The sequence below is a fragment of the Octodon degus genome, unplaced genomic scaffold (genome assembly GCF_000260255.1).
Source record: "Octodon degus isolate 3935 unplaced genomic scaffold, OctDeg1.0 scaffold00011, whole genome shotgun sequence".
Lineage (NCBI taxonomy): Eukaryota > Metazoa > Chordata > Mammalia > Rodentia > Octodontidae > Octodon > Octodon degus.
The window spans coordinates 85,177-109,862 of NW_004524587.1; the positions used below are offsets into that span (position 1 = coordinate 85,177).

Genomic DNA, 24,686 nt, shown 5'->3' on the forward strand with positions numbered 1-24,686 from the left:
AAAAAAAAAAAAAAGTTGGGCAGGACACCTTATGTCCTAGCTCTGCAGCTTCCTGCTGGTGTGACCTCAGCAAGTGACCTCTGAGCCTCAGTTTCTCATCCGTAAAATGGGAACAATCCCAGTATCTTTTTTAGAGTTCGCTAAGTTAAACATTTAGAGAATGCTTAGCACAGTGCCTAAGCATACAGCCCACCTAAGGAAGTGTTGGCAGTCACCAGCACTAATGACACTGTCACAAGCCGACGAGACCTGTGCCCATCACCAGTGCAGAACACCACAAATTACTTTTCTCTTCCTGCTGCTGCTTGTCTTTTAGAAACTATGAAGCTTGACAGTTGCAGCGTAGGGAGGTGGTTGGCCACAGGAAGACCTGCCAACCTCTAAATGGAAGCCGTGTAGCTACTAAGGAGGACAAGCCCACTCCCAAGATCTGGGTCTGACAACCCACAGTGTGTGAAAAAAATTTCCAGCTTCTCCTCAAAGGACTACTATCTATGATATATAAAGAACTCAAAAATATTCCCCAAAGTTTGAAGAGCCGATCCAGAAATGGGCATCTGAGATGGACACTTCTCAGATGTAGAAATGTAAATGGCAAACATATTTTAAAATATTCAACGTCATTGGTCATTCTAGAAATGCAAATTAAAATAACAGTGAGATCCTATCTTATGCCAGAAAGAATGGCTAGTATCAAGAAATCAACTATGGGCCAGCCAGATAGCGGATTAAAGAGCCTGCTTAGGCAGACACAGGGGCTGGGAGTTCGGTCCCCAGCATGCAGTGCCGGCCCCACCCCCAGGGCACACTGAGCTGGCGATTGAGACTGGGCATGTGCCTGTAATCCCAGGGCTTGGGAGGCTGAAAAATAGGAAGGATCACTGCAAGTCCGATCTGTGTAGTGAGACAGTGTAGACCTTGTACTAAAATATAAAAAATAAATAAATAAATAAGAAAAAGAATCAACTAATAACAAATGCGGTGAGGCTGTGAGGGGAGAAGTGTTTCTTCTCCACTGCTGTTGGGAGTATGGACTGGTGCAACCACTGTGGAAATCAGCGCGGTGACTCCTCAAAAAATTAGGACTAGAGGTCCCATTGGACCCAGCTGTCCCCCTTCTGGGTATCTCCCCAAAACAATCAAAAGCATCATACCACAGTGCATAGCCCTGTTTATTACAGTTTGTAATAGCTCAATCTTGGAACAGGCCAAATGCCCATCAGCTGATGACCGGATAAAGAAGATACACTGTCCTTTTAATACAATGGAGTAAAGACAATAATAACAATACAAGGGAGTCCTGTGCGAGCAAGAAGGCTAAGCTGGAAACGTTCCGAGGTAAGTGGAGGCACCTTCAGACCATGCTCTTAAGTGGCATAAAGTGGACACACGTTGATAAATGCTGCACCGCTTCTGAAAGTGTAGACACGGCCCAAAATGCCTAGTAGATATTGGGAAGCAGGAAGAAACTGTCCAAATGGGAAGGGGAACTAGGGAGGGGGAAGGATGGAAGGGAAAAGGGAAAGGATAAAATGGAAACAAGGCTTTTGTAAATAGGGAGAGGAATAGGGAAAAAAGAATCAAGTCACATCATGTATAGGTACGAATTCCCTATTAGTGAATGTAATCACTATGCACACCTAAAATGTATTGGTCGAGGGCTGGGGAGATAGCTCAGTGGCATAAGCATCTGCCTGGCAAGCAGAAGGTCCTGAGTTCGATTCCCAGTACCACAAACATAAATAAATAAATAAAATGTACCGGTCAACTTAATAAAGAAAAAGACCTGGTCTGAGCTTTACGAGTCTGCACAGGCAACTCCGCTGCAGCTTGCGTCACGGCCTGTCTCCTGCACAGCTGGCATGCAGTCACGGGGCTTCTTCAGAATCTATGCTTTGGTTTTTAAAATTTATTTATTTCCTTATTTAATTTGGTACAAGGTCTGCCTACACAGCTCACATTCAGTGATCCTCCTGTCTCAGCTTCCCCAACACTGGGATTATAGGCATGTGCCCTCATACCCAGTTTCGGGCCCTGGGGTTCTAGGGCTGGCACAGCATGCAGTACTGGGGGTCAAACCCCGGCACTTGCACTTGCCAGGCAGGTGCTTAGACGGCCAAGCTATTTCCCGAGCCCTGAATCTGTAATTTGTGACCGATTCATTGTGAAACACTGGAATTACGGTGCTGGGGTTGAGGCTGGGTGACTGCCGATCAGTCCCCAACCAGACAGGTGCCGCCTAATCCCAGCAGCCTGAATAGAGTGTGAAGGGAGCAGAAGGACACTGCCAAGGTTCAGGCGTTAATTTTGCCATCTTCTGCCACCATGAACTGCTGCCCTCACCCCACCCCACCCGGAGACTAATGCTTCCTGCCCATTGCCAACAGGGATCTCGGGAGTTAGGGGAGGGGCGCTGACCTCGCAGGAGCAAGGAGGATGTCAAGTTGGCCGGAAACTAGATATACACGTTGGGGCTTTGCAATTCAAGCTCGAAACTACTAAAGCAAAGGAGGCAGATGCGGAGGCTGCCGCGTTAGCCCCTAGAGCCCTGGACGTGATCACTGCCCACTCGAGCTCTTGCCCAGTCGCACACAGCGCCAACTGGCCAAAGCTGGGGCTACCAAGAGCGTGCACGTCTATCTACTCGACTTCAGGGAATAGCAGCCCATTTCTAGACATATTTCAGGGGTTTTTCAATAGAAGCTAAAGGTCTTGACTTTAATATACAATCTCTCAAGTTTTAAATGTAGGATGTTAATTCTGAAAATATTTAAACCACTGGACCAGCCAAGGATAGCCAAATGCAGGCGCAATGTTACATTCTGACCAGTAGGCGGCAGCCTTGGATATGGCTGTATTCTTCCCATAAGAAGTTTCCCAGCCCTGCAAAAAAGGTCCCCAACTCTCCCACAAACTCAACTGCTTTTGAGTATAAGATATAATATAAAGTACAGAGTGGAATACAGAAACATCTTGGGCCAGCCTGAAACCCACCTTCCTATCTGAATGCATGTACACCTTAATTTCAAAACAGTCTACCCTGTTAATCAAAGAATAACATAAATACATGTAAATTATAAAAAGCAAAAACACCAAATCTCTCAATTTGGAGGTGACTAGTAGGAATAATGTGCTACATTTCCTTCCAGGGTGACATAACAACGAGTTGGTAGCATCGTTTTACTTTCATAGATTCAGATTAAGATCTGGCCGAACCTCGGGCCTTCCCATTCCATGTGGGAGAGGCCAGTCCCTTCCCCCACACTTCCCCAGCTCCACCACAGTTAAAACATTTCGCCCCACTAATAAATGGCAACGCTGTGTTCCTGGCATCCCATCTCCAGCTTCTCTGACTGAAGGAGACTGCATACTCCTTGAGGTTTCTCAGACACACACCAGACTCTGCAATAGGGGGAAACACATCACTGGATCGTTCATCCAAGAATCCTCTTACCAGTTTTTGCTGCTCAAACATAAGTTTTTTATAGAAGAGATGAAACTGTTCAAAGCTGAGCTCATCTTTATGTGCGCCAATCTCCTGTAAATATATATATATTTTTTTAAAAAGACCACATGATGTTGGAAGTCCACCGTGAGAATGCCTCCAGCTCATGGCTCCACAAGTTGCCTAACCTGTCTGGGAAACCAAAAGGGACCCCCCACCCATGAGCCCCAAAAGGGAGAAATCCTCACTTCCAAGTCATAATGGACATCTCCTCTCCTGGGAAGGAGACACTGTCTTCAGATTTCTATATCCAAACATATTTATAAGGAATGTACTTAAGAATTATTTTTTAAAGCAAAATTTAAAAAAAAAAAAACAACACCTGACTGAATCAGCAGCCAGAGCTCAGCTAGAGCCAGTTGCCTTATGCAAGTGGACCCTCAGTTTCTTCATCTGTAAAGTGAGATGACCATTGCTACCCTGTTAGGGCTTTCTCGAAACCAAACAAATTAATATCCACAAGTGCCAAGCTGCAGAAACGCTTGGTAAAGAACAATATTCCCATTACATGGCGATCAATGGAAACGCTTGTCACATCTGCCTCTTCTTAAATTCCGCCCATCCCTTTCCTATGGGAATTAGCATGGAAGGCTTGGGGTGGCAAAGGATGGCCTGGCCGGCAGTGAAATGGACCAGCTCACTCAGGAGCTCAAGAATACAGCAAGAAACGACCTTCTCCAGCAGCGGCCAGAGCGCTGTGCAGACACAGGGGCTCCTTCTCTGATAAGCATCAGTATCCGTGCGGAGTGTGCTCACTCCTTACCGCCATCCACCCCTGCACCCTCCAGAAAAGGCCCATCTACCCCCCTGCATCCACTGCTCCTGGCGTGCTTCCCTGTCCTGCTCTAGGGTGACATGGGGGAAGACAGGCAGCTAGAGGAGGAGGGGAAGGGGAGAGCCGAGCCTCACGGGCGCTCTAGCAGGGCTTGCACACACAGCACCTGCGCCCTGGTGCCCTACAGAACGCATCTTTCATCACGTTTTGCAAAAGACACATGTGCGCATGCGCTCGTGCTTTTAGGAAGAAGGAAGACTGAGGGAAGGGGCGGGGGACAGGTCTGCGTGTAAACTTCCAAGTCAAATGGCCCAGCAAACGCAGGACTGCACGCTTTTCAAGGACTGGACACACGGTCCTCACATAGACAGGACCTTGCCAGGGAAGGGACAGACATACTCTAGACACAGAGGAGCCACATGCACCAACCCATGGAGCTCCAAGGAACTTCCTGGGTTCCAGGGACAGCTGCTAAGTAGCCCTGAGATCATAAAGAGCCCAGGCTGAGCCACAAAACTTACCACGAACTTATCTTTGAGGAACTTGGCACTGCTCACTTTGAAGTTGACCAGGGGTAAGATGGCCTTCAACTCTCGGAGGCTGATGCTGTAAAAGAGAAAAAGCGCCACCTCCATCAGTCGAGGGCTTCCGTAGTACAAGGTGCCAGCCTGTGCCATCGGCATCCGCTTCAGGGTCCCTCCAGAAAAGCACCTGGCTCACGGCTGTCCGCTGAGCACCAACCAAGATCAAACACTCAGGTGGAGGGTGAGACAGGACGGAGGGTCCAGGGCCCCCCAAGAGTTGCCCGTACACCCATGGCTCACCCAGCCACATCAGACACCCCACAGCAACTCCAGGAGCATTTGCAGGCCATGGTGTGCTTTGGCCCCGAGCCCTCCCAGGCCACACCTTCTGTGGAGTCCCTGCACTAATTTCAGCCTCCGCACCCCTGCCCAGCTAGACCCACAAGGGGCTCCTTCCAGCCCCACGAGCTCACAGAAGTCTTGCCCTATCCAAGCCATGCCCCGTTTCCCTCAGCAGCTTACCCATGGGCTATTCCTATGCTGTAGCTTAACTCCTAACAAGGCCTCCTCTGGATGTCCCTATATATTCCTGATTTCTATCTCAAGTAGAGCAGGCCAAGCTGGTACACTAAGAGCTGCTAACACCCAAGCCCCTGGCACCAAAAGTAGCCAATAGCCAAGCCAGTCATACGGAAAGCAGTTAGCCACTAGAGGATAACAGATGACAGTGGAAATTGTTGGAAGCCACTGCGTTCTGTGACTGTAAAGATGCCCCAAGACTGGCTGGCACTTATGCTAAAACAGCTCATAACCCCGGGCACCCAAAGTTCCAAGCAGTTCGCACTGAACGAACTGCACTTTGCTGGCTCACGAGTCCTTGAGCGAGAGCCTCCAGCTAACGGGTGACATCTCAGGAGCCTGTGCAGGGACCCTCCCCTTCACAGGCCCAGAGAAAGAAGACGACACTGACATCACCAGCAGGCTCGAGAGCCAACCCAGGTTTGATTTCCATCCTACACATGGCAAAGAATCCACACCAACCAGGGACAAGGGGACACCCTCACAACTGCGACTGGCCGTGGAACAGGCCCTGCAGAACATCCAGCAAAGGCAGAACAGTGTCAGGTATCAGGGATGCACAGAGGTCACCAGAGAGAGACAGGAAAGGAGCAGCAGCAGCCAGCCCCGGCTATGTGCCACGTGTCCCGTGCTCACATCCCCCCCTCACAGTGCATGTCATGGCCCCCAGGTTCAGGACACGTAGGTCATGGCATGCAGCCTGTAGGCAGCAACAGAGCTGGGTTGGGACCAAAACGGCCATCCAGCCAGAAGGGCTGCTCCCAAATTCAGCATAAGAGGGAAAATGTGGCTCCCAGGAAAAGGGAACAGGAACAGTAATAAGATAACTATAACCACAGCTGAAGCCCTCTGGTGCCCGTCAGGCACAGGAGCTTTGTTCTAGGAGCTTTTCACATACCTCTTTGGCTTAAAAATCTCATGAGACCAGCCATCACTATTTCCACTTCTCCCTGAGCAAGTTGGAGTACAGACAGCCAGGAGCCTTGTCCATGCCAGGCCCAGACTCCAGCCCACGGCTGCTCTGCTGGCTGCCCCAGGGTATGGCACACACAGAGAAATGAGATGGTAGGATGGTCACGGGCATGAGGTCCAGGGGGCTCTGCCCATAGCCAAGCAGCTGGCAAACTAGAGAGAGGCGTGATCAAGAAGAAAGCTGCTCCAGGGAAGAGCAGAAAATGGCCCAGTGTCCCCAACACCGTCATCCTGGCCTTTGCTGTCACCTTCAAAAAAAACATCTGGGTACCAGGCAGCAGCTCTTCCTGGAGAAGACTAGGTAGACGCTGGCCGGCCCAGGGTCCCACCTCCTGCATCCTAGTTCTGGTGGCCTCCTGAACATCAGAGCCCTTGACCTGCAAGATGCTCCCTGCCTCCCCCAGTGCAGGGCTATACCCTCGGGTCTCCAAGGACAAAATGGCCCTGAAACTTAACCTGCCACCCTGACAGGAGGCAAACCCTTCCACCCCCCACCCCCCACCCCTGCTTTTTCTATTAATGCCAACAACAAACATTTTAGTGTTGAATGTTTACTACAAACCAGGTGGTACTGTCCATATACATTTTTGTATTAACTCTCTGAATTCTCACAACCAACCCTGGGTATGAGGTAAGGACTCTTATCTCTCTCTTACAGAGGATGAAACTAAGAAACAGGAAAATGACATCGTTTGTCCCAATTCACAAGACTAGCTAGTGTCCGACCTGAGGCTCGAGCCTTAGCACTGCCGACATGATGGAAAGGTCCTACAGCCATGCTGTTCCCTGGCCACACAAGGCTACTGTCACCAAAGAACGGATTGGTGAATTTTACTTAATTTTCACTAACACAGTTTAGCCACATGTGGTCAGTGCCAGACAGGTTAGCTGCAGAGTCCTGATTCTCTAAGGAGTTCCTGCACCAACAGCAGCAGCAGCAGCTCTATCACTCAGAGATTCATTAAAATGCCAATTCTTCAAAATGCCAATTCTTCAGCCCCAGCCCAGCACCATCACATCAGACACTAAGAAGATGGAGCCTGCACCCTGTGTTTTAACACACCCTCCGAGAGGCTTGGACACACGCTTGGGTTTCAAAATTGCTCTCTAGGAAGCCCAAGAGAGGGTCCACCCTGGCTTCCTAGTAAATGTTTTCTTTCTGATTCCCATGGCCAAGGACACATCCAGGATGAGGAATCCCCAGAGCTGTGACCACCCCGCACAACAGGTGACTCTATTGCTCTGGAGCCTCAGCCATGAACCACATGAAAACTATTTGCATTCAAGGACATAAATGGACCCACACCTGGCTCCCACTGCGAGGCCCTGCCCACACCCTCCTCGCATGAGTGTGTTCTCTTGTGCAAATTCAGTACTACACGCCTGGGTGGCAGGAGAGAAGGGCCAAGCTCCCTAAGCAGCATTTCAATTTCCCTCCCACAGAGGCCCCAAGAGCCCTGCAGCTAGCGCAGCCACATCAGGTGCACCAAAAGCCTCCATCATGGACCTTTCCCAAGAGCCCACCCTCTCTCGCTGTCTGCGAGGGGAGCCTCCCCTACCTGCGAGCCCATGGCTGACCCTGCACATGCGTGGGCCTACCTTTCCTGCATAAGCAACCTCTTTGTACCCTCAGCAGGTTCGCCCCAGAGCCATTCCCCAGATGCTGCAGCATAAGCACTCATGAAGCCTATTCCAGATGGCGCGTTTGTGATTTTTATCTTGAGACACAGTGCTGAGCTGCACAAAAGAGCAGGTAACGCAAAAGTCCACAGTGTGTGGGCAGCTGGCGCCAGTGACCCTGAAGGTGGCTAGCAGCAGAGAACAATGGAGAATTCCTGAGAGCCACCCAGAAGTCCCCAAGGCCCGCAGCTGCAGGTCCTGAGAGCCAAGGAGGGTCACCGACACGAAAGCTGACAGTCAGTGGCATTCAAAGCCCACAGATATTAATGCGGGTAGAGCTACACTCAGCCAATTCGTGATTTCCATCTGAACTGAGCAAGATCCCCTGGCCCATTGGCAATGCATCAGAAGCCACCATAGTGACTTTAGAGACTTTAGTGGTGCTGAAGAAAGATGCAGCCCAGCAGACCCTGGGGACACTAAGAACCCACGAACGCGAGCAGCTCCACAGGGAACTGAACAGACATCTGCGCCACTGTGTCTGCAGCTGAGTTATTCACACAGCCGAAAGGAGGAAGCCGTCTGGGTGTCGGTCGAGGCTGGATGGATAAACGCAACGTTCTAGATGCCCACGATGCCGAGCTCACAGAAAGCCGGGAGTCCTAACACACGCCACAGCGGGGATGAACTTGGGGACCTCGCCCTCAGTGTGAAGGTTTTCTCCTGCTGACATGAGGTACCTAAAATAATTGAATTCAGGAAGACAGAGAGGGGCGGCTTCTAATGCGAAGGGGCGCGGGGCTGCTTTCTGGACCGTGAGCTGGCTCTGGAGATACGCGGTGCTGGGCGACTGCACAATGTGCGTGCGCTCACTTCCACAGTACTGAGCACCACGCTCCGGTTAGCGTCCGCTGTACATATTTTACCGTGAAATCTTTGTTCCTCTTCTTTTTTTTTTTGCAGAACCAGGGATTGAACTCAGGCCCTTGCGCTTGCCAGGGAAGCGCTTATTCCACCAAGCCATCTCCCTGTCATTTTTCCATGAAATCTTTGAACTCATTACGATGTTGTGAGTGTGAGAAAGCTGAGATCTCTGCATTTCCCTCATTTTCTTTGTATTTTAACCTTTGGAAATACATTTGGCAAAAACAAAATAAAAGGTGATCTTTTCTCCCATGTCTTTAAAAATTAAGAAATCAGTCTTGGCAAAATAAAATATATTTGCATCAACTCTGTGCTTTGTGCTTCTCTAGCAATATAGGCCTAAGTCCCTGTTCCTTTTTAATTTTCTCCTGACATACAGGTATCCCTGGCTTTCAAAAGCAAAGTTTAATTTGAAAACTAAATAAGTCAAGCCTCGATAATGAGCCTAAAACCCTGGCTTTAAATGAATGACTAAACTCTGCTGGGCCTCGCTGGGCGCACTTAGAAAATGGGCACTGCAGTGGGCCTGCAGCGTCGGGACATGTCGGGCTTGGTGCGGGGCTGCTGCAAGCGAGCTCTCCACCAACGTGAGCTGCCACTTTTCTGCCCGGGGAGAACCTGAGAAGGGCCCCGGGACTCGGCCACACACTGGGCCAGCGGGGCACCTGCTTCCCCGGAGACAGCCCTCCCGCCTCTGCCTCCAGCCCCCAGGTTTCCCTCAGGAAACACCATTAGTCAACCTGCTGTGGGTGACAGGAAGGGAAGGAACTGGCGGGGCTGACGTCCGTCACTCGTTTGCAAGCACCTCAGTCAAAGCTCCTTTTGAAAAACCCTCTCTGGGAAGACATGGGATTTTCCATGTGTAGATGGAGCAGTAGAGCGGGGGCACTAGGAGGGAGGGGACACGGGGACAGAGCACACAGCTGGCCAGGACCGCATCCAGGATGGGGTGTCCTCCCTGTGAGGCCCAAGGACAGCCGACAGGAAGGTGCCCTACGCAGGACTTAAGGGGTCCGCCCTGTATGAGAAGGCCACCGTGTGTTCCTACACAGCAGAGCCAAGTTAACGCCCTGGTGCCACCACTGTGGACACAGCCATGGCCAGTACAGCTCCTCTGTCACCCTGTGCCTGTCTTCCAGGGTGAACCACGTAGGCCACAAAGAAGGAAAGTACTGCTGCGAAGTCACAGGCCTAGGCACATGGAGGCAGCGTGGACAGACCCTGCAGCCCGAGGACCGCTCTGAGCCACCTCCTGACACCAGAGGGCAGCCAGGGACCATATGCCAGGAACACAGGGCACACTAGGGGAGAGGAGAGGCACGGTGGGTGCTGAAGCACCCCAGAGTTAACTTCGCCCAGGCAGGGGCCACACCCAAGCCTGAGGCCAACAAGGGGTGGGCGACACCGCCACACATGAAGTCTCCTTAGGGACGGAAAGACTTGCAGGAAGGAAAGGGGATGACAAGGACACACCTAGACTAAGGACAGACAAGAGGAAAAGAACTCTGGAATGTCAACCATGATGTTAAGATGGTACTGCGAGGTGCTCAGCCGGTGCATGGCAGGCAAAGGGCTCCGTAAATGATACTGTCTGCACCTCCCTATAGTAATGACAGGACCGTGACCTCCAAAGAGGAGAGAAATGGAGGACAGGATGGCCAGCCTGACCCAGAGAGAAACGGCCATCACCTGCCGTTTCATCCACCCAGCTATCAGCAGCCGAGGCTGGAGAGCAGTGCCGTCATGACACAAGGATGTCCACAGAGGTCATCATGCCACCTGCACAGGACACACTCGGCACCAGGCCCCACATGCCACTGCCCTGGCCTACAACATCTCTGCACAAGGCTGCGCAAAGGCAGCCTCCGAGCGTCTCACGGTAGCATGGCTCACAGCAACCCGGCACGGGGACCCTCTGTGCACGTCAGTAAGGAAATTACTTCAAGGACTACGCTGTGTTCTCTCACCTAAGGGAGAACCCAAACCTCCTATCTGTTAAAGAAAACGGCCAGATGCGGTGGTGCACGCCTGTAATCCCAGCACTCTGGGAGACTAAGACAGGAGGACTGCAGGTTCAAGCCCCTCCTGGGCAAATTAAAAGTTTCAATTTAATGAAATTCTGTCTCAAAAAATCTAAAGGGCTGAGGATGTGGCTCAGTGCAAAGTCCCTGGTTCAGTCGCCAGGACTGAGGAGGAAGAGGAAGAGGAGGAAGAGGAGGAAGAGGAGGAGGAGGAAAGAGGGAGGAGGGAGAGAAAAGGGAGGGAGGAGGGAGGAAAGAGGGAAGGGGAATGGGAGGGGGAGGAGAAGGGGCAGGGAGGGGAGGGGAGGGAGGGAAAGAAGGCCAGACATAGTGTTGCACATGCTCTATGGGAACTACTTCACAAGGTAGTGAACAAGGGACAACACGATGTGTCACATATCACCATCCACTTCTGCCCAGCCCTTCCACCACTGCCATTTAGCTCAGTTCACTCCTTCACAGTCATTCTCCCTTGCCATGAAGTGTGGCACCACAGCAATCACATGTCCTGTGTCCCTGGGACATGGAAGGTCCTCACACATCTGTACCAAGGCCCAAGGGACCAGCAGCAGAGACATCAGCTCTGCAGCTGGATTCTCCTTTTCTGCTGGAGCAGGCCCCACGCACACAGGGCCTGTGTCCCTGCGGAGCCGGGTCTCCAGCACGGCAGCTGGTGCTGCATAGGTCACCTGTGACCTCAGGACCTGCCGGCCACAGAGCATGCGCCGGACCCCTGCAACTTTAGCCAATGAACGGAACCTCAAGGGTACCAACAACAGCAAAAACGTGAATAACTCTTACCTGTTTCTTCTGGTTTGATCTACTGAGTAAATCTGCTTTCGCAGCCAACTGAAAAGAAATTAGAGACCAAAAGGAGAGAGAAAAATCAAGTTAGGAAATAACATAGGTCTCAGGGAGCTCTACAGACTGAGGACAAGAGACAAAAGGTTCTGCCACCTTCCCCCCAAGGCCACCACGTGGTGCCGGTCCCTGTGGTTGGAGACCCCTGACTGAGCCTAGGAGGTCCCTCCCACAAGCAAACACTGGGTCCCCGTGACAGTCCCCTCTGATAACAGTCATTAATCCCAAAAAGCTGGCAAGGAGAAATGATGCCAAGTGGAGGCTCTGGTTTCTGGGAAGAGTGATTCACCCCGGAGTCCCACCAAATCCCTCGGCACTGAGCAGGTAGGCCAGGAGGGAGGAGGCGACAGGCTGCAGGGCCAGGCCCTGACTCTGACTGCCACTCACTGACCCCATTCCCTGGCACAGCACCAAGGGCTGTTTCCAACTCAGCTCCCAGGCAGCATCGCCCGAGAGCCAGGATACAAACTGGCACCAGACACAGTCACTGTGCCATGCCCAAAGCTGCTATTAGGCACCACTGCATGCAGAGACCTCGGGGAGACTCAAGGAGCTAGGATGCAGCCAGGCAGGCAGAGCCCGGTACCTCTCAATGATGGTGGGCGTCGACGCGCTCCTTGCTTCTTGGTACAAGATTTTCAGGCCTGAGAGCCACCTAATTGCATCCTCTCTGGAGTCAGCTAGAGAGGGGATGGGAAGGCAAGCACTATGTTAATGTCAGGCTGGGAAGATCTAAGTGATCTTTAAGGACTGAATCCACAGGCAGAAGCCCTAACTCCGATGGCACAGCTTTTGGAGACGCAGCCTTGGGAGGTGAAGTTTCACGTAAGGTCTTGAGGGTGGGGCCCCCACAAAGGGATCAGTGCCCTTCTCAAGGAGAGAGACCCCCACTCCCTCTCCACCCGTGTTCACACTGAGAAGGCTGCATGAATACATGGGGGGACCCCTGTCCAGAAGCCCTGAACGGGATTTCACCAAAACCACACCACCCCAGCTCGATGTTCTCAGACTTCAGCCTCCAAAACTGTAAAAAACTGAATGTCTGCTGTTGGAGCCACCCAGGCTGGGGCCTTCTGTCATAGCAGCAAAGCAACCTGAGTTGGCGCCAACATGGGACTTTAGACCGAAGTCCCCTGTGGCCAGCAGGGCGGCACACTGATCCATGAGCAGGAAAGCCAGGACCTGGACTGGACTCAAGCAGGCTCCTCAGCTCCAGCTGTCCAGGAGAATAATCCCTGGGGGCTCCCAATATCTATGCCTCCACAAGGAAGAAAAGTCAGAGGGGAGAGCAGGAAAATTCCTGCTGGGGTGTGAGCTCGGGCACCCCTGGACTTAGTGTCCTCTGTGGTCATAACACACTGCCACAAATCCAGAGGTCAGAGTCTACTATAACAGGTTGGCAGGTGTCATGGTTCACCTCTGACACGACCCCCAAAGTCTCTCGTGTCAGAGGAGAGGCTTTCTGAGGATGACCGGCCACGGAGGTGCTGTACTCTTCTGGGGATTAGTCTGTGGGTGACTTCAAGGCTGAGTGTGCTATCAGGAGGCAGGGCCATGAGGAGGAGGTGGGTCCCGGGGCCCCCAAGATATCTGCCCCCACAATCCCAAGTGACCCTAAGTGAGCACTGGGTCCAGTGGGGGCCAGGGAAGGGGGAGGGAAGTGACACCACTGCTGGAAGAAATGACACGAGGGCGGGGGGAGCACAGCCTCAGAGAGGAGGAAGACAGTCACGTGGGCCAGTCTTGTAGGTCCGTCCAGCCAGCCTCTGCCCGCATGCTGTCGCCGGATACCTCGCTGCTAACGCCGTGAATGCCTGCAGTCTGCTGCTGCGCTCCCCACTGCCCCACATGGAGGAGGAAACTGAGGCTCAGGTGGGCCTGGGCAGTGAGGGAGAAGCTGGGATCTGAAACCAGGCCTGGAGCTCAGAGCTCTAAAAGGACCCCAGAGCGGGCCGGACACCGAGCTCACACCCCAGCCCCAGCCTGAGGCTCCTGTGCTCTCCTTCAACAGCAACAGCCAGTACTCAGCCTGCAGGAGGGGCTGCATGGCCAGAGCTGCTCCGGGTCACAGTCATAGGCCCCCACCCCACCCCACCTCTGCCACCTGCCCCCCACCAAGAGCTAGCCTTTTCTTCACCGTCACCCACTGCCAGCTTGCTGCTTCCCTCTGGGCTCATGCTCAGGCCATGCCTCCCCTGGACTGCCCTCTTACTCTCCTTCCAACTCCTATGGATGCCTCAAAACCCAGTTTAAGATAAGCCAGGCCCTTGCAGAGCCCTCCCTGGCATCTGGCATCTGGATCCCTCCTGCACTATGCGTGCACTGCAGCACTGATCGCAGCCTAATTTCCTGCCACAGCTGTGAACTCTGTAAGGAGAGCAACAGGATCTCTTCTTCTCCACTACAGTCCACAACCTAGCAGAGAAAGTGTGCTTAACAGATGGGCTTGGGTGCTGCTCAGTGATGGAGCTCTTGCCTAGCAGGTGTGAGGCCCTGGGCTCCACCCCAGCTTGATAAAGAGATGCTTGATGAAAGAAGGACAAATCAGTAAGATCTGTCAGAGCCCTCATTAGATGTCTCTGTGTGCTCAGCTTCCACGTCCTCTTGGCCTGCCTTCCTGCGTAGTTTATGATTCAGCTTCTCCCATTGGGCCAGCCTGGACAGACACTGTCAACCCAGCCATGAGAGGTGGCCTGAAAGCAGCACCGCTTCCGCCCTGAGCAACTCCCTGGGCTGCTCTCCTCTCCCATTCTGGCCTCCCAGGCAGTTCTGCTGCTCTTTGATGGATCCACAGGGACAGCTAGAAAGCGCATGCATGTCACTGGGGCCACACATGCCTGCGTGCGCACCTGCCTGCACCCATGAGATCCCAGGAGAGCTCTGGCTCAGGCTCACATCGGCTAGGCAACATCTGCTGGAGGAGGGAGGGGCCATCTTTATGCCCAGTGGGGCCTGGCCTGTACTGAGCACGCTTGTTACCATCTCGTCAACTCTCAACGCGAGCCAGGCAGACAGCACCCCTCCCAGCCCCACAGCGACGTGGGCGTGATTGCTCTCCCCATTTCCCAGCTGAGCAGCTCAGCAAGGTCACACAGCTCGCCCGAGGACAGCAGGCCTGGGATTCAAAACCGTGAGGCCCCCGAATGCATGCTAGTGAGTGGGCAGCTATGAGCAGCTGCTACCAGAGAACTTCTGCAGAAGGAAACTTCTGCTCAGAGCGGAAGAAGAGCAGACAAACGTGCACCCACTTGCCAAACTGAGTGTGCTGAGGACGAAGTGGGTGCCATAAAAGATGGTGAAGCAGCAGTCTTCCTTGTGGCGGACAGTTTTTGCGCGCTCGAAGTCCTTGGAGCTCTTCCCTGGGCGAATCTCCTTGATTTCCATGATGTCCACTAAAAGGAAATAAACACGAGCCAGTGAGAAGCCAGTGCTCACTGCACCCCAGGGTGCAGCATCAGCTCCTCTGCCCCAGGAGACCAAGGCATCTCTGTGCCTGGATCCCCGGCCTAGCTCGGGTCTCCCCCTCCTGCAGGAGGACAAAGGCCCAACGGCCAGGCCAGGCCCTTGCCACCAGCCCACGAGCCCCTGGAGTAGGCCGTCTTGGGGTTTCTCTTGCCCCTCCCCAAGATGAACGAAGCATTAAGCTAGGACACGTGCTATGGCAACGGAACTCCAAGGCGAGGGAGACATGGGATGCTCTGCCGAGACAACAGACAGCTGCCGCTCTGAACAACACACACATTTAATGTCCACTGTCCAGGCCGTGCTGATCTTTTCCCCAAGTCTTAAACGCTAAAGTGTTCTTTAGTTCAGTTCAAAGGGAGGGCCGGAGAGATAGCTCAGTAGAATAAGTGCCTGCCTGGCAAGCTCAAGGTCCTGAGTACAATCACTGGTACCACAAAGAAAAACAAAAAATTCAAGGGGAAAAGGAAAAAGAAAGCACTGAATACTATTTTTTAAAAAGGTTGGGGCAGGAGCCAGAATGTAGAGAGATCACGGGAACTCCAGAGAGCACAGGCCGACAGGTAATGGACAGCGTGGACACTTACACTGGTGGCCCTTAAAAGGCTACAGCTTCTGGTATTTACGTCTCATGTTATCACTGGCCCTGGAATCCAGGCTTTCCCTGTCATCGGCTGTAACTCAGAAATTGTGGCAATGTGGTGTGGCGAAGCTGGGACAGTCCCGGCCCCAACCCTCAGGAGGTTGGCAGCTTCCCTTCTTGCACTCAGGCAAGCTCCCACCTAAAGTAGGCCACTCTGGGACTGCCAGGCTGTGAGGAGCCCCAGGAGCCAGCTGGAGGGTCCTCGCAAGGACAGGCAAGGCCCCCCCGGGCAACAGCTGGCAGCGAGTGGCATCACCTTGGCAACGGACCCTCGGTCCCAGGTGAACCACTTCAGCTGCTGCCTCGGAGAGCAGAAAGCAGCTCTCCCAGCCCCTGACCCGTGCCACAATTGCAGAATTAGGAGCTCCTTCCTGGCTGCCATGAGATGAGCGGATTTCCTCTGCCATGCCCTTCACCATGCAATTTGCATCGGTGCCAGACAACCACACAGCTCCTTTAAGGTACGACTAACTTCTCCTCTTAAGCTGCAGGCCCAGGTGCTGTGGGCAGCTCCAGGGGCCGGTACACTCCCCAGCCAGCTGACGGCCAGGCCAGGTCCAGCAGGCACTAGCAACCCAGCTGCTTTTTCTATCTAGTCTAATGATTCTTCCCCCACCACAGGTTTCTAAGAAGGACACAGGGAGCTTTTATCCTTGCTGTAGAATTACAATAAAATCCTGACACTTCTCGTGCTGCCGCCCTGTCCCCCAGCAAGTGCTCAGCACTATGGGTGCTGCTTCCAAAACCGCTCAGGAAGCCTTCACACCTTTCCATTTCCTGAGTCAGCCCCTCAGCCAAACTGCTGTTACACCTTCCACTGCCTGCTGAAGTCTCCTCCCTCATGCCACTGCTCGGCAGCAAGCCCTCCAAAGCCATCCCATAATTATGAGGATGAAGGACCACACCCATACACATACACACACACATATACGCACACATACACACACACACACACACACACACACACACACACACAGATGCAGAACAACCAAGGAAAGAAAGCAACCAGACCCACAACAGCCCCTCCAGATGCAGACAACCCCGAGGACCTGTGCCCAGCATCTCACACTGGCACCGCCCGCACCCCTTGAGGCCAGGCCTGTGCTCAACCAGCCACCTCCATCACTTCCCAGCCAGCCCTCAGATGAGTGTGGGCTTGCCCCCCACACCTCTGAGCACACCGCCCTTCGCCACTGAGCTGTCCTTGCTCCGTGGTCAAAGATCAGCCAGTGACACCTGGGCTGCCTCATCACTGGTCCAGCTGTCTGTTCTTTTGCCAACGCCAGTGTCTTGATTACTGTAACTCTGGGTAATGTGTTCCTTTCACTCTGTCCTTCTTCAGTACTGTATTTGCTACTCTGGACTTACAGCCTTTCCGTGTAAATTTTAGAATTGGTCAATATACACAAAATGACTTGCTGAGATTCTGTGATTAAGAATTACTATAGATTGAGTTTCCCCACTCCCTGGTGCACAACTCCTAAAGTCCTTAGACTCTCCAAGGTCATGTATCTTACGTACAATCAGCCTCTGGAATATCTCTACAATAAGCGAGCGGTGAGTGATAGTTCCTCTGGGTTCTCTGAGCCACTCTTGCAAACCAACTGAACCTAGGAAGGGGATCAAGGGAACCCCAGCTTGTGGTGGTCACTGAGAAGCTCAGGTCACAACCTGGGGCTTGGGAAGTGTGGGCAGCTTTGGGGGGTTGAGTCCTCAGCCTGTGGGATCTAAAGCTGTCTCAGGTAAAGTGTCACCTTTGACGGGGAATCAGATGACACTCAGCTCATACAAATCCAGGGCAGATATGGTGAGAGAATAGCAAGGAAAGAGAGGGCGCAGAAGGAAACCTCCGGGCTTGCACTTTCTAGAGGTGAGGCACTTGGCGCTGTGTTGAGAAGACCAATGGGGTTTCAATTAGGATTTCATTGGGACTGTGTTAAATCTACAGACCCAGCCAGGAAGAACCAACCTCTCACAGTCCTGCAGTACTGAGTCCTCTTATCCGTGGACGTGGGCTAGGGCTAGCTGTTCATCATACTTCTCAGCAGTAGCCCTCAAGGGTCCTGCAGACCCAGGATTCTCATCCTTCAGGATGAACATAAAGGCTAACAAAGACAAACTCATACAGAGCACTTGCTACAGGCTAGGCACCTGCTAATGCTCAGAATGCTACATTGTACAGCGGTTCTCTAGGAGCTGAGCCAGAGGCAGGGACTCCAGTTCCAAGTGATGACAGAGAGAACTCTTCGAGGCCATGGTCCCGAAGGGCTGCAGGCTACGGTGGCCAGCCTCTCGCCCTCCCCATCAGCAGTCCCTGGGGGCTGCTCCACAGCAAGCACAACCTTGGAGCTTGACCACAGTGAATGTTATCAGACAACAGGAAACGTGAGCCCCGCAGCTATCATTGCCTATCCCACCCCCCTCATCTCCACAGTGGCCCATAGCAACCACGAGCCTATCCGCAGTCGCTATAGATCTGTTTGGGACACTTCATATAAATGCAATCAAATACAGCACACCTTCGGATCTGGAGTCTTTTATTTAGCATGATGCTTGCAAGACTCATCCACCCTAGAGCATGGTTGCTGCCTCATTGCCTGTCACAGAGGAGCCGTCTTCCGTTGTGTGCACATGCCACATTCTATTCACCACTTCCTGTCCGTGATGGACGTGGCTTTGGTGAGTAATGCTGCTGTGGACATTCACGTACAAAAGCACGTCTGGACACCTGTTCTCAATTTTCTGGGGTCTGTCCTGTGCAGAAACCAGTTACCTCTCAACCTCACCCTTGGGATGCAGGAACAGCAAAGGGTCACAGGTATGGTGGCATGTGCCCCTCGCGCTGGGTGCTGTGCAGCCCTGGCTCATGGGCAGGGGGGGACCGCCAGACCCTGAGTGGCTGAGCAGTGTGGCTGGGGCTCCTGGGATGAGAAGGCAGCTGTGGGACCGTCACCAAGCCCCTCCTGGTTGTGACCACCACTCCCCAGGCCCTTGGCTGTGCAGAGCTGAGGGGCAGAGGCACCAAGGGTTACCTGTCCAGCCCGCCCCCATGGCAGAGCCCCAAGGAGCCAGGAACACCAGCTGTGGCGGGTCCTGTGTTCATCAGCACAGCCCAGGTAGCCCTGCTCCTGTATGACATGCCCAGTTCGGATCCTGCAGCAGATGGGTGCATCCTGGTGGATGATGACCCTGCCACCCATGGGGTGCAGAGTTGGGAGGAAACAGGGGAGCCCACTACTTCCTTTCCTCCCACCCCCGTTAATCCAAGCATCGTTCTGACTCACAGCTGGCATCAGGGCTGCCCACTCACATCCTCCCAGAGCCACCCAAGTCCTGAGAAATGGCGTGGCTGGCACTGAGGCTGGAGGACTCTGGGTCCTGCTCGCCCGGGCTCATCTCACGTCTTCCGGCTCTCAGCAGTGCCTCCACTTCCCACGTGAGCACCAGGGGTGCTAGAGGTGCTCACACCTGGTGCTTCTGTGTGGACTGCATCTGCCCAGCTGTGTTCGGGGCCACCTGTCTGCCAATTCAGAGAGCTGGCGGTTTCTACTAACCAGGATGTAGAAATCTGTGCATCGTCACCCACACCTTCATAAACAGTAACGTCGTTTTATGAAGCTAGACACAAGTCATAAAAGACAACAGCATCTGAATTTTTATCTGTCGTGAAACTAGAGCAGATGGATCCTCATGCGCTCACAGAAAACACTCTACACTGATTTATGTAAATAGAAAAACGGAACGTAGGCTGTGTGCTCAGAAAATATGGTGAAGGTTTAAATTTTAAAAACTTATTACAGTAAAAGACACATTGTCATTAATCTCCCTCCAAATCCTGCTCCTGCTCTTCTACATCAGTCTGCCATCGAGTGCACACACTCGCCTCCTACCCTCACCATGTCTTTCGCACAAGACTTTCAGAATCAAACGATTCCTGGCCAAGAAGCAAAAGCAGAATCGCCCCATTCCTCAGTGGATTTGGATGAAGACAGGTACTAACATCAGGTACAACTCCCAGAGGTGACACTGGAGGAGGGCCAGGCTAGGACTGTAAGGAGCTGTGCAGGTGCAGCTGCACATGTACCCTCTGGGAGGTCACATGATGATGTCCTTTTTTAATCATGATCAAGACAACACTGAATCAAGTTTTAACTGATTCAAGATCTACCGATCAAGATTTAATTGATTGTATTGCCCAGATGGTAGAATATACTTAATCAGGAATCTTTTTTCTGTGATCAGCACTATTGAATCAATAAATTTTTGAAACTTTAAAAAAAAAAAAAAAGAAGCCCTGCTCCTCACTTCAGGCACGCTTATCCCATTGCTCTGGCCACTTTCCGAGGCAGTTCTGGAAGTCCTCTTTTGTGAGTGTCTTTATGAAGTGTGATCAAAACTATGGTCAGTGCCACTAGCAAATGCCATCCAAAAGAAAGGAAGATTATAAACACGTTACCAGGTTCTCGTCCACCTCATTCACTGGACCTGACACTGTACACCTTCTGGCTCTTCCCCAAAGTCAAAAGATGAGGAAAAACGAAAATTCTGAATCAATTCAGGACACAGAAGCAGCCCTGACAGCACAACTAAAGATGCTCAGGAAAGAGGGCTCCAAAAAGGCTTCAGAAATTGACAAGAGTGATGGAATAAAGGTGCTTGAAGCAAGAGGAGGTATTTTGAAGAGGATTCATGGCAGTATTCCTTTCACTGCGGCAACTTTTAAATTTATTTTTATCACATCACACTCATGTGTAAGCCCACACATCTGTGCATACGTGTGCAAGCAATACTGTATACACATGTCCCACACTGTTGGATCTCACTGGCTGAACACCTACTATCACTTGGAAAGTTTTTACCGCAAAGTATACTTCAGATCTCAGACCTGCTCCAGGAGCTCAGGCCAGGCAGCAATGCGGAACAGGGAAGGTGTGCATCAGTCTGCAACAGAAGAGGCGCGTGCCCAGTGCTCCCGATGGTGAAGTCACCGAGCCTATGCCTGGTGGCTCAGCCACCTGTCAAATCCCTTTGGAGTCCTCGTGTATGCTTCTGACAAGCCCGGCCTAACTGAGACAGGGTCTAACTGAAACAGCTCGAATATTTTTAACAGATAATTTCATTGTTATTTCCACTACAAGACAAAGTAGTTGGAGGATAGAATAAAATGACTTCATAATTATTACTGAGCATACACATTACTGAAATATTACTAAACATAATTACTGAAAAGTACGGCCGCCATCACACTTCTTGCAAACATGTTCTGTGATCAGTTAATACATTCTGTCCATTCAGGGTAAATCCTGAGGGGATTTGACTGACCTTGTCAGATACAAAAGCTACATTTCTTGTTATATAGGTCTTGCTCTATCTTGGTCTTAACCATCCAGCAGAAAAGTATAAAAACAAAGTATAAAAAGGAAAGCCATATTAATATGCGGAGCTGTAAAAGGCTCAAGTCAGCAACTTCTGATATTGCCAGTCCTATGGATAACCCACTACTATTATGGACTACTGGACTATATTGCAATATTTTGTTGAATTCACGTACCTACAATATTTAAATGACAATCGGATACACATCTCTGACAAAAGTAAACAAAAAAGGGTATACAAATGAAGGACCATTTTGTATCTGTATACTCAAAATAGGAGAGATATACAGCTACTTTCTCTTAATTCAATGAATAGAAAGATTTGTATTAATAGTGTTTGTGGCCAGGATATCATGTCTGCATCTTGTACTATGAATACCACTAAGAAGACAACAACATGAAATGTATTAATTATTAAAACTGTCCTACTAATTGGTTTTGAAACTATCTCACTGCTATTTGATTCTCAATAAAATTATAAAAAAATAAAAAATAAAACACCATTCCGTCCAGTCTGAGCCCCGAGGGGTCCATGCATGATGGTCCCATCAGGTGACACGTGCCACTGTGGCTCAGACAGCACTTTTACCCGGCTTTTTATAATAATACTAACACAAAGTTTATAAATGGACTAGATCTAGTTAGTTGCTTGAATCTGAACAATTACTTCCCATACATAAATAGTAATACCATTCATAGTAATTTTTAAAATTATTACAATAGTTCAACACATTTCTTTCTCTTGTTAAATGAAATTTATTTATATTTGTGAATTTCTTTAAAGTATTTTATACAGAAGGGCGGCTGGTTTGTGCGTAGCACACAAAACCTCTTAACGGGGTTGGCTTTTCTGCAGCCACTGGGGCGCCCATTTTTACAGACAGTCATGCCAGCACCACCAGGTCTCCACACCGGCAGGAGATGGAGTTCGAATCAGCGCCACCTGATTCCAGCGAGACAGGACGTACAGCCCCAGCGCGAACGTCAGGCACTTATTGCTGTAGATGCTCTGAATCCTTGCATAATGATACCTGATAATAGTAATGAGGGGACTGCATCAGGGGTTAAAGAGTGTCACACACTGCCAAGGACACCAGGTGGGCATGCAGCTTGGTCAGCAGCCCATCAGCATCTGTGTCCACTCTGTATGATGAAATATACGGCTACCCGCAAAACAGCTGCTCCTCGACATGTTTTCAGGACCAAATTCAATTCCTCTAAGGAGAAATACTGAGTTTTGTTCATGTGTAGGCTTCCTGGGGTATGAACCCAGGGTCTTCATACTGAACTACATCTCCAGCCTTCTCCCAATGTGAAGTTGCTCAGGCTGGGCTTAAACTTGAGATCCTCCTGCCTCAGCCTCCCAGAGTGCTGGAATTACAGGCTTGCACCCACACCCAGCTATAACACCAGTCCAGTACACGTGTACAGGCATGTACAATAGTTTGCTAACAGCACATGTCATAGTGGACAGAATGACAGACAACAGGTGGTCATGAGGTGTCCTGCACAGGCTGTGACCTCTGCCAAGGGCACACAGGCGTCAGAACCACTGACCTTATTTCCAAAGCTGGCTATGGTCACCAAGCCCCCTTGTGCGGTGGGGCCCTGTGGTGGAGTTTCCTGCTTGAAGAAGTGAGATAGCAGAGCCACAAGCCCCGCCCCTTCCCAGCATCGCAGGGAGCTGGCCACCCTGCCCCTTCCTGCCTGCCCCCCAACCTCCAAACTCACTCTCATGCCAGGGTGGGCACTTCCACAACATCATTTCCACCGTCAAGGCCCCCATCTTAGCGCCATCATCTTCCCCCACCAGGGCACCTTCATCCCGGACACCAAGGTCCTGGGCCCACTTTCCATGTGAGGCCTTCTCAGCTCTGCCTCCCAAAAGCCTGCCGACACAGCTTCAGGGAAGATCAGGACATATTCGAGTGGGGGACCCTGCACTCCTGGCCAACTCAGCCACTCCACCATTGGACAGTTACAGCGCCACAAAGAATACAAGAGATCCAGGAAAGGTGACAGACACCGGCCAGAGGCTCGGACCTAGGAGGGGGGTAGAGCTGCCCAGAGTGGTGCCCAGACACATGACAGGCACAGGGCCCAGTAGGCTCCTCCAAGCATGGCACAAGTCTTCTCTGCCAGGCTGGACAGAGTCTGGGCTCAGCTTAGAGAATGTGCCTCAGCCGGGAAGGGAGGCCAGCACCTCAGGGAGCTGGAGTCCAAAAACACCCAGGTGCACGCCTCCCTCCTCCTGCACAGCGGTGGTTCTGTGGAGTTGCTACACAAACCAAACATGAAGCCGAAGCCCCACAGCAACTCGGGCTCTTGGGCAAGGCTGCTCTTTGTCCAATTGCAAGGACGAAGACGGTTTGGTTCTACCTCTCACCCCTTCAAGCCACCCCCAACCCCACCGCACCAGTGGTTTTGCTTTAAATAAGACGACCTGGGCTGCTGCTGCTGCTGGCAGCCACAATAGCTATCAAAGCTCCGCACAGCGCGTCAGCTTCATTCACACCTTGCAGCCCCTGGCCTGAAGCTGGCTACCAGGCCAGACACCCAGCAGCCTGCAGAGCTGGAAAGGGGCTTCCCGAGGCTGCGTGGAGGGGGTGGGGGAGCACCCAGCTGTGCAAGCATCTAACACCTGACTCTTCCTTTCCCAGCTCTGCCCCCCACACCCAGGGTGGCTACTTTACCCTACCTGATCCTCCATTTCCCCATCTGTAAAATGGAGCAATGACATACACCTCTAGGCAGATACACCCCCAAGAACTCTGTCAAATGTAGGCTTCCCTGAGAATTTCAGATATTATAAATCACAGATGAGAGTGAAAACTACAGTGAATATTTAAATTTCAAAAATCTATTACACTAAGAAACATGCTGCCATTGATTCCCCCCCCAAATCATGCCCCTCGCTTCTGGCCCACTGAGCCGGTCATTCTTGTCACTCCCCGAGACAGCTCTGCAGGTCCTCTCATCAGTGCCTCCAATTGTGCGGCTGTTAGCTGCCTCCAGGTCCAGCATCGTCTGGAAATGTTTCCCTTTCGGGATCGTTTTGGCCCTGGAGAAGGGCAGATGCTGTGTGCCGCCAGACCCAGTGAACGAGGCAGGCGAGGACGCTCTGCGATGTTTTTATTTGATAGAAATTGCTGTACACATTTTGAACTGATTTAGGACACTAAGGTAGCCACAAAAGACATTCACGAAAGAAGACTTCAGGAAGTAGCCAGAAAATGGGGTAAATATTCAAAGCCGGGGAGGATTGTGGGAGGGATTAATGGTAATGTGTATTTCATTAAAATACTTTCGAAACATACGCTGTATTTTTAAATCATACCTTCTAAAGATACACCTGCAAGAATCTGTAAAATATACACTGTCCTAGGAGTTGTAGATCTGGAGAAGGAGAAGGGAGAAGGGAGATG

General features: G+C 51.6%; 1 protein-coding gene across 1 annotated transcript in view; it reads right to left on the bottom strand.

Moving 5' to 3' along the window:
- Nucleotides 1-24,686, bottom strand: part of LOC101587236 (1-phosphatidylinositol 4,5-bisphosphate phosphodiesterase gamma-2) — a 129,634-nt gene that overhangs the window by 64,133 nt on the left and 40,815 nt on the right. Inside the window, exons 3-7 of the mRNA XM_004625757.3 lie at nucleotides 15,030-15,173; nucleotides 12,368-12,461; nucleotides 11,722-11,769; nucleotides 4,802-4,886; nucleotides 3,455-3,538 (exon numbers count right to left, since the gene is read on the bottom strand). Coding sequence (XP_004625814.1) covers nucleotides 3,455-3,538; nucleotides 4,802-4,886; nucleotides 11,722-11,769; nucleotides 12,368-12,461; nucleotides 15,030-15,173 — 455 coding nt within the window. The remainder of the gene's footprint in view (nucleotides 1-3,454; nucleotides 3,539-4,801; nucleotides 4,887-11,721; nucleotides 11,770-12,367; nucleotides 12,462-15,029; nucleotides 15,174-24,686) is intronic.